The sequence below is a fragment of the Oxyura jamaicensis genome, chromosome 19 (genome assembly GCF_011077185.1).
Source record: "Oxyura jamaicensis isolate SHBP4307 breed ruddy duck chromosome 19, BPBGC_Ojam_1.0, whole genome shotgun sequence".
Taxonomy (NCBI): domain Eukaryota; kingdom Metazoa; phylum Chordata; class Aves; order Anseriformes; family Anatidae; genus Oxyura; species Oxyura jamaicensis.
The window spans coordinates 8,310,304-8,319,411 of NC_048911.1; the positions used below are offsets into that span (position 1 = coordinate 8,310,304).

The following is a 9,108-nucleotide window of genomic DNA, read 5'->3' on the forward strand; positions in this document are numbered from 1 at the left end:
GGGCACGCTCTGTTCCTTCGTCCCTCTCTGGGACCAGTTGCCATTTCATTTTTGTTTTACTGCCCTGGGAAGAGGCTGCCAGCTGGATGTAGGTAAGCGGCAGCGCTCTGCAGAGAAACATCAGTACGGAGCCATTTCGTCCTGGCAGCGGCTTCCTGCTTTTCCAGATGATTCCAGCCAGCTCTTTTTGTGTTCGGCCTATTGTTGAATGCCATCACAAAGACTTGGGGTACTAATCCTGTCATCTGCTCGCTGGGTGGAACTGCTGAGTGGGCTCTGAGCTGAATGGGGAGCTGCAGGTACTGGGGGAATGGGGACGGCGTGTGGGATCCACGCCTCTCCCCGGCTGAAGGCTCAAACCCCGCTCTGTGCCTCCAGAAGCAGGAACACAAGGCTCGGAGGTGTGCTGGTGCTGGCAGGGCTGCTCCCCTCCCCAAAGAGGCTGGGAAGGAGCCGTGCAGCCTGCCCAGGAAGCACGGCCGGGGCCAGCAGAGCGGTGTGCTCAGCACCGGGCGCTGAGGTCAGCCTGGAATGTGTGCTGAGCCAAAATGACCCTTCCCAAGGTCACGGGAGTTGGATTTCCATGGGTTCAGCTCGAATCCTGCAGGATGAGCCCATCTCCAGCGAGCAGACTGTTGTGAGCGACTCGGGATTATTGAGCAGCTCGTGGGGTCCTTTGTCCTTCAGGCTGGATCCGCGATAACAAAATCGTGCAACAAAACAAGCTATTTACCTCCACGCACACACACACAGTGTTTGTTTTTAAAAACAGAGCTTTCACAGATCCTCTATGCGATCAGCACGGCTGAGGGGCCGTGAGCGTCTATAAATTGGGTGGTAGGAACTTGTTCAGCCACAGCAGCTGCCGAAGGCTCCTTAACACGGAGCTTCTGCCGCAAGGAAACGTGGCAGGGGAGCACCCGCAGCCAAACGGCTGCCTCCAGGCTCGTGGTTCCCGCCTGGGTGCTCAGGTCAGCGCTCCTCCGGCCCCACAGCTCCTAGCAGAGGAGCAGAAAAGGGTTTTGAACGTGAGCAGCCGGGAGGAGTAAGCTGCTGCGTGTGGCACTTCTCAGAAGCTTGCATTGTGTTTGAGAGGGCTCAGGGAGGATGGGGAGGGAGTCTTGTTGCTGGCGTGGACAGCTGTGTTTGCAGCCAGACATTCAGCACTAGCAGCGCGGGGAAAAATGTGTGCTTGGGCTTTCAGCGGGAAACAACAAAAAAATGCTTTCTGTTTCTTTCGGCTGGAAAGCGATGCCAGGAGCTGTTGCTTTAGAGTCTGAAGTCGGTATTTGAACGCAGGCGTGCACCTTTGGGCAGCAAAAAAAACAGCCCAGAGAAAGCGCACGGCACACAGCACAGGTCTGCTGGCTGTGGCTGCTCAGGGAACATGGGGGTGCTGTGGAAACCTTTCTGTGTGCGTCTTTGAAACAAAACCAAAAAGCCAACAGCATAAAAGAACATCTGCTTGTGTAAAAACGGATCTGTTTCTCCTGGTTTCCAAGTGCCCATTGCAGCATGTGCCATTTTTTCTGGAATCCCAGCAGAGAAGGGACATCTCCAGAAAACGCTGCGGTTAAAACATCGAGGCACAAGCCGCCTGTGCTGTGTTGACAAAGATGCTGTCAGCTTGGTCCTGCGGACAGCAAAGGCGTTAGCGAGGCTGAGGTGGCTGCCAGAGCTTCCTCGCTTCTTTTTCGTGATTTGCCAAACCCTCAGCTGGCTGGAGGGCGAGTATTGAGACAGGCAGCAGCTCTGAAAGCTGAGCGGTGGCGCGTTGAGAAGTCCTGCTGGGGCAGGAGATGATTTATGTGATTTTTTTTTGGTGCGGTGACCGCCCTTAGGTGCCCGAAAGCCCTGGCTTGAGCTGGAAGGAATGGGCATCTGCGAGAGGATGCTGCTGTCCCCAGGGAGCATCCAGGGAGCCCCAGACACAAAGCTGCTGGGTTTGGTTTTGTTGTTTATTGAAGACAGGCCTTTGTGCAGCAGTAATGGAAAATCCTATTTCTGTACCAATAAAAGCTTTGCTCCCATGGTTGTTGTTACTGGCAGACGCAGGCTCTTTGGTGTTTATGGAAAAGTATTTACTGGGGAGGCCTGGATGGCGAGCAGGCTCCATCTGCTTTCGTTCTGCTCTGATGGCACGCGTGCTCCCGTGGGACCCCCGGCACCTCCCCCCGTACCCCCCACGACCCCTCCTTCCAGGCTCAGCCCCTCCTGCAGCGGGCGCTGCCGCTGCCCCTGCTGTTGCTCTGTTTCCTCTGAGCAGGGCACGGAGGAATTGCTCAAGCTCAGAGCCTTTTGCTGCCCTGCTCGTGGTCGGTGATCTCCCGGGAGGGCTTCACCACTTCCTGGGGTCCCTTGGTACCGGGTGAACACCGCGGCAGCTTCGCAGGGGTGGCTTTGCCGTGCTCCACGCGAGGCCGTGGGCACGCAGGCGTGCGGTGCGTCCCTAGGGCTGGAGGCAGGGGAGGGACGGGGCACGGTGCAGTGTGCGCTCTGTGACCTGCGGGAGGGTGCTGAGCTGTGCTGTGCTGCCCCGGGTCGGGCATTTAACTGCCCCTGCCATGGCTGGGGGTTGGAGTTGGATGGTTTTTTAAGTCCCTTCCAAGCCAAACCATGCTGCGATCCCCTGAGGTAACCTGAGCGTGAGCGTGCAGTTGTTTAGAAAAGGGTGAAATTGATATTCGGCAGCGAGGCCGCGCTGGGTAAGGATGAGGCAGGTGTGTGAAATTCGTAAATGGAACTGGAAGAGGGAACGTAGGCATCGCTGGAATAAAAGAGGGAAAAAAGCTTGACTCTTTAACTTGAAAAGCACTGTAAGTGCTGCCGCCGTTCCCTTTCCATGTGCAGGACAAGACCTCTGCTAGCCGGCTCTCGTTTGGCTCTCGGGGTTCCCATCCCGAAGCCCGTACCGATGAGGGTTTCAGGCCCTGACTGTCTGAGGTCGTTAATGTAGCTGAGAGCAGTTCCTGCTGAAGCCTTGCTCCTGCCAACCAGCTGAATTGTGTTTTCTTGCCTTTCAGTCCTTCCAAGGAAGCCAAGGACGAGCGTACCTCTTCAATTCAGTGTGAGTACCGCTCCGTGGTGTCACCTCTGCGTCTCTTGGGGGAGACTGAAGAAAACCCTCATGAAGACGTACAGCAAAGCTGTATTTTAGGAAACCTCTAAGGCTTGGGAGCTTGCTGGAAATGGTTGGAGAAGGAGGCAAGAAATAGCACTGATTGGTGTTGGATTTTATGCTCAAGTCTCAGATAAGCAGCTAGGAAGAGGTGGTTTTTCATCGTTGCATTGAGGAATTAGAGTTAACGTGACTCATTCTCTTCTCAGAGAACGTAGTTGAGCCAAAGAGCCCAGGTTTTATAAATGCAGAGCCGATGTAATATCTGAATGTCAATTTTAAGAGCCAGCATAAAAACTAACTGTAATTTTCCCAGTAACTGAAAATAGTTTGGGTACGATCACTGCTGGGATGTCTTTCAGAAGAACTGCTGATTTCAGTTCCATTCTCCAAGTTCCATTTGGGAAAGTCAAAGTACAATTTTAGCAATTTGAAAATGAAAATCTTGCTCAAATGCATCATCAGTGCAATTTCCTACTGCGTTATTAATCTTCCTTTCAAAACGTGGTAGATTTTTCAGTTGAACAAAAGCTCCGTTTTACCTTTTCATTCTGTTCTGGAGCTGCAAGAGGTCTTTGTTTCAGAGCAGCTGCGGGACTCGCTATTCTCAATTTCCTGCTTACTTTCTCAAATACCGCAGTAAAATTGCCGTCGGCTTCGTTGTAGTGCCGTGCGGCGGCAAGGCGCACTAATAGCGAGCTTCTCTCCTTTCTTCCAGAGTTAACGTGGGCTGTGGCCCCGCAGAGGAGCGCGTGTTATTAACAGGATTACATGCGGTTGCGGACATTTACTGTGAAAACTGCAAAACCACACTGGGTTGGAAATATGTGAGTATCAGTCTGGGTTGGTTTTCCCGGGACTGTCTTCCTTCCAGCCCTTCGTGAAGGTGTGCATGTGCTCTAACGTGGTCCTGGGGAACCAACGTTGACTTGGGATGCAGAAACGTGGGTTCTGCTCTGTAGCCACATCTCATCTTGCTTCCCACATTTCCATTTTCGCTCCTGTCCTTTGTTTGTTTTCTCTATTTACAGCATGAGCTCTCTGCAGCTAATGTGTTGCCTCACTAAGAGTTCGTACTGCGGGCTTGGTTCTGGTGGGTGTCCCTTGGTGATACACGACATAAAAACCAGTCGGTTTCGTGGTTCGTGTTGTCTGTTTTCCCAGACCCTCTCAGAATAATGGAGTGATCCAGGCAGTGTTGGTCCTGTGTCCTTCCCACTGGAAATGCTACTGAACACGACCTGATCTGTTTGCTGTCTCTTGCTCTCTATAAATTCAGTTACCTTCAAATAAAGGCTTGTGCTACGTTCTCGTTTCTGCTTCAGGAGGCACGCAGCGTACTTGTTTGTCAAAACATTTTGAGCAGTATCTAAACAAAACATCTCTTGTGTCTGCGGTCTCTGGACAGAAATCCTCTTTAAAGCCAGTTAAAAGGCTATAAAAAGTAAAGCATCAAAAATTGATGCAGTAGGAATCCGTGCAGAAGCACGGCATGGATCTCACAAATGGGGAAGGACACTAAGTACATCAATGGAGTTTATTGTGGAACGAAACCCAGAATTTCATAAACGGAGCAGTAAGCTCGGGGCTCTCCAGCAACAGAATCACATCCTCGCAGATGCGTGCCAGGCACGCAAGCAGCACACCTGAGCAGAGCTGAGCTGCCTTGGAGGGTGCAACCGAAATCCGTCAGTGGAGTCCCATTGGCTTGTTCCCAGTGGCGGAGCCTTTACAGCAGCTCTCATCAGCGTTCCTAACAAGCACTAATAAATCCTCAGACCACCCTAGAGGGAGGCGGATTTTAATAGTTGGAGGAGCGGCTGCTGTTAGCCTGCAGAAAGCTACACCTTTACATGGTGCCACTTCCTTTCTTCAGACTCTGAAGATAGCCAGAGTGCAGGTTTAAAATTCTTCAAAAGTAATTTTTGTGAACGCCCCCAGGAGGTCCCGCAGACTTTCACCCGGTGGACGAGGCTCCCTCCCTCCCAGCATTCCGGGGTCTGTATTGATCTGTATGGATCCATATTGATCTCTTTCTTTCTGCTTTTTTTAGGAACACGCTTTTGAAAGCAGCCAGAAGTATAAAGAAGGCAAATACATCATTGAACTAGCTCACATGATCAAGGATAACGGCTGGGATTGAATGGGGAGAGCCCAGCCCTACCAGCGTGTAAGAGAATGCCATCCAACCGAACATTATATCCAAGAGTGAGAGAGTGACTGAACGCTTGGTTCCATGCATTTAGAGGCTCTGCAATCTGGGAGCATCTTCACACCCTTCTCCATCTTTATTGGTGACTGGCCTCTAAATTTCTGTCTCTCTGTCTCTTTGCTTTGTATCTGTTTGTGAGTTGACCCTGGCTGCTTCTCTCTCTGTTCTGGCGTTGGCTAAGAGAATGCACCGAATGCCCGACAGCCATTCCATGCTGACGAATGCTTACGTCCAAACTGAAGTTGGTTCTGTGGTGGCAAGCTAGCAGCAGGTCTCGGTGCGGGAGGAAGACCCGAGTTTTGGGCAGGAGAAGGTGATAGGGGGTGGGGAGCGGGCCCGCAGGGAAGTCCTCGGAAGGGAAGCTGTAACTTCTCCGTTAAGTCCTGGTTAACCAAGGCTTGAAACTATCTACTGGTCTAAATGGACAGAAAAATACCTCACGGCTGCGTTCTCTCCGAATCGTAAAACCGCTGCTCCGCCGGGGGAGCTTTGGTCTTAGCTGGCTGAGCACAAGTCCTGAGCAGTTCCCCTCTGCAGGCTAGTTGTGGATCTGTGTTCTGTTTGCCGTTCATGAACTTGGTGTTCGGGGGAGGAAGGCTGAAGAGACCCCCCCCGCCTCTCCTTTTCCTCTCTGGTGCAGAGGAGGTAGGCCAAACATCCCAACAGAGCACGGCTGTGGGAGCACCCTCACAGCTGGAGAAACCAAATCCTGACTCCTGAGCCCTTCAGAGAGGAGGAGAAAACCACTTCAGGCGTAGGGAGGCTGGAACTGCAGCTTAGAAGATACAACAGGAAAAAGAAGGCGCATGCTAGGCAGGAAAGAAGAAATTAGGGGAGCATGGGGACAAAGGTAGTAACGCAGGGTACCCCTTGACTTCTGAGCCTCTGCTGAACATCCTCGGAGGTCTTTTACCAGTGGTTCACAAATGCAAGCAGGAAAATGCTGCTACGAGTATCTTCTTAAATCCCAGGCCCCAGCCATCGGCTCTGCTCTTGGAGCCTGTCAGAGAAATGATGTGAGTGGAGAGAGGAGGGAGCAGAGGACCCTGACAGTTGTAGCAGTACTGCACAGGTGGATATTTCAAGCCATGAGGTATCCCCCCCAAAATCTTCCCCCCTTTTCCCACTCCCAGAAGCCTGTTGGAGGTACAGGGGAGATGGGAAAGAAAAAAGGAGTTAAATATCTGCCCCCTGCCCCTGGAGTTGTCTGTGCTTGGAGTTTAAATAGGAGGGGTGGATGTGGACGTGGTAACTGCAAGGGACGAGCCCTTCCTGTTTTAATTTTTTCCTATTAATTAGTGTGAACCTTCCCGAGGTGGCCGGTGGGGAAGGAGCATCGTGTGTGTGAGAGGGGAGCTGCATTAGGCATAAAAGACAATGTGAAGTTTGCTCTGCAACAGTCCAGCCAGTACCTGGTGCATTACTCAAGACTATTGAAGTGAATTAGTTTGATCTCTCTGAGTGAATTTCCTTTTGTTTGTGGAATTTTTTTAGTAGGTTAATCCACTGGGGGGAAATCTTGCTTAATCCAGAAGGAAAGAGTATTGTGCAGGGGTTTGTAACTCCTTACGAAACCGAAGCTTTGGCGTTGTAATCTCCTGTCGCTTGCCCCCACCCCCAGGATCTCTGAGCCTGGGATCAGGGCGGAGGGGCTGGCCACAAAATAATTTGCTGTTAAACCAAGGGGATGCGAGCAGAGATGCTGCTTAGGATCGGGAGAGGCTTCACACGTTGGATCCTTGTGCTGAAGCCCAAACCCATCGAAGCAAAGGCTGCTTTTTCTCTTGAACCATTCCCATGGCAGCCCCTCGTTACACCTCGCAGATGGAAGGGAGCAGAGGCTGGCCGTGGCTCCTGCAGGGGGTGGAAGCAGCTCGCTTTGTGGGCCTTTGCCCTTCCTGTTGTGGCTGTGTAGCTTCAGCTTTCATTTCAGGTTGTCTGCTTCCATCATCCACATTCCCATAAGTGACAAAAATATTGGAAAAACCAAAAACTGCAATGCCCACTTGTTGACGCTGGCACTGGCCTGGTCCCATTTTGCTGTCCTTTGGTGATTGATCCAGGACGAGTTACTGGGTTTTGGCTAGTGCAAAGTAATCTGTGTTCTTTGGAGAGCTCTTAGTTCCCCCAGACACACAGCACTTCAAGGGGTCTGTGTGTACCTGGGAGAAGTAAGGGATAACCCCAAATCATTAATACTAGGTTGAAAAAAAAAAAAAAAAAAAACCCATCCCCGGCTCTTTATTTTATGTTGATAAAAACATAAAAACAAAAATAAAACCATGTAGGCGATAGCGATCACCTACAGAAAGGATACCAGATACAAGTGGTTTTGTCCTTACATTTGGGACAAGCAAGGATGATGTTAAATCAGATCAGGCTGTTTTTACCTGTTCACGGGGGTTACACTTTTAATGGCAGCCAGTCTAAGCTTGAATATGGCAAGATCTTAATCTGCTTTTAATTGGCTTTGGCTCATCAGCATCCACAGGTTTACAGTTGCTGAGAATCTGGCCTCAAGTCCTGATGTGACAAAACGTGTGTGCCTGTGGGCACACACCACGCAGAGGTATCTCTAGACTGACTTTTCAGGGAGATAAGAAAAAACTGGCCCGCGAGGCTCGACTGAGGCTTGTTCCGTGCTGTGCGTCCATACGAAGTCCTTCCTAGGCTGCCTGTCCCCTGCGACGTGCTGTGGAAGACACCAGACGATGCAGGGCGCTGGTGACCGGCGGGACGATGGGGTCTGTGTGCTGGTGGGTGTCACGGCACAGCCTGAATCGATGAGTTGTTGAGCAGCATGTTCAGAGCATAACCAAAGACCCTCGCTGTCTGCATCCCCCCCGCGTGTGAGCCAGCTGTAGCCAGGTCGTTCCCATCTGGGGACATCAAGGTGGCACTTTTTGTCTCCGAGCCGGAGATGTGGCCCGCAGAAATCGCCTCCTCGGGCACCGAGCGCTGGCGGCGCTGCTCCCTGGGGTCAGAAAACCTCCGGAGCAGCCACTGCCGCCCCTCTCCACGTGGCAGCCTCGTCTCTGGCAAGCTGCGAGCGCCCTCGAGTTTACAGCACCCCAGGCTACCCCAAAGCTCAGACTTCAGGCAGTTTGAAATTTCTTGTGCTCTGGTGGATTATCTGGCGTGAGGTCCTGGTCCCTGTAATAAGTATTCAGATGATAATATATACAAGGCAGAAAAAGTAATTAAAAAAAAACACATTATCTTGTGAAATATACTTTTGTAAATAATATTTAATTTTTTAAAAAAATAATATATTTGGTGCTGTTTTCTCAGAGCCCCTCCCTGAGAGCACTTTCTTTGTTGTTTATAGATGATACTGTTTCCTTCTGTATTGTTGGAAAACATGTCGAAAGGGAAACAAAAATCACAGTAGATGTCCTCTCGAGTCCATCCCGTTTCCCTCTGGACGTGGCAGGAGAGCTGAGTCCCTCCGGCCTCCGGCCGGCCCGGGCTCAGCTCTTGCACAGGCGGCACCATCCGTGCCGGCGCTGACACGGGCAGGATGGGGCCTGGCTCCTGGCACCAGAGTCCGTTCACGTGCCGAAATACCTTCCTGTCGATGTCACAGATCTCCCCTTGCACCAGTATTGGCTGGAGTGAAGTAGGTCCCGAGGCTTTAGAAAACAGGAGTGAATATAAGCGGCAGCCTTCGAACCGCTGCTTCCACTCGCTTGGAGGCGGCAGGGACGGAGGGTGGAGATTTCTGATGAGTCGTTGTTTTTAAACTAAAACATCAAGTCTCTGGACCTGGATCCTGGTT

At 51.5% G+C, this 9,108-nt stretch overlaps 1 protein-coding gene across 1 annotated transcript in view; it reads left to right on the plus strand.

Moving 5' to 3' along the window:
• YPEL2 (yippee like 2) overlaps positions 1-8,526 on the plus strand; it is a 29,732-nt gene extending 21,206 nt beyond the window's left edge. Inside the window, exons 3-5 of the mRNA XM_035342843.1 lie at positions 3,024-3,067; positions 3,837-3,945; positions 5,172-8,526. Coding sequence (XP_035198734.1) covers positions 3,024-3,067; positions 3,837-3,945; positions 5,172-5,261 — 243 coding nt within the window. The 3' untranslated portion in view covers positions 5,262-8,526. The remainder of the gene's footprint in view (positions 1-3,023; positions 3,068-3,836; positions 3,946-5,171) is intronic.
• Positions 8,527-9,108: the final 582 nt, after the last annotated feature.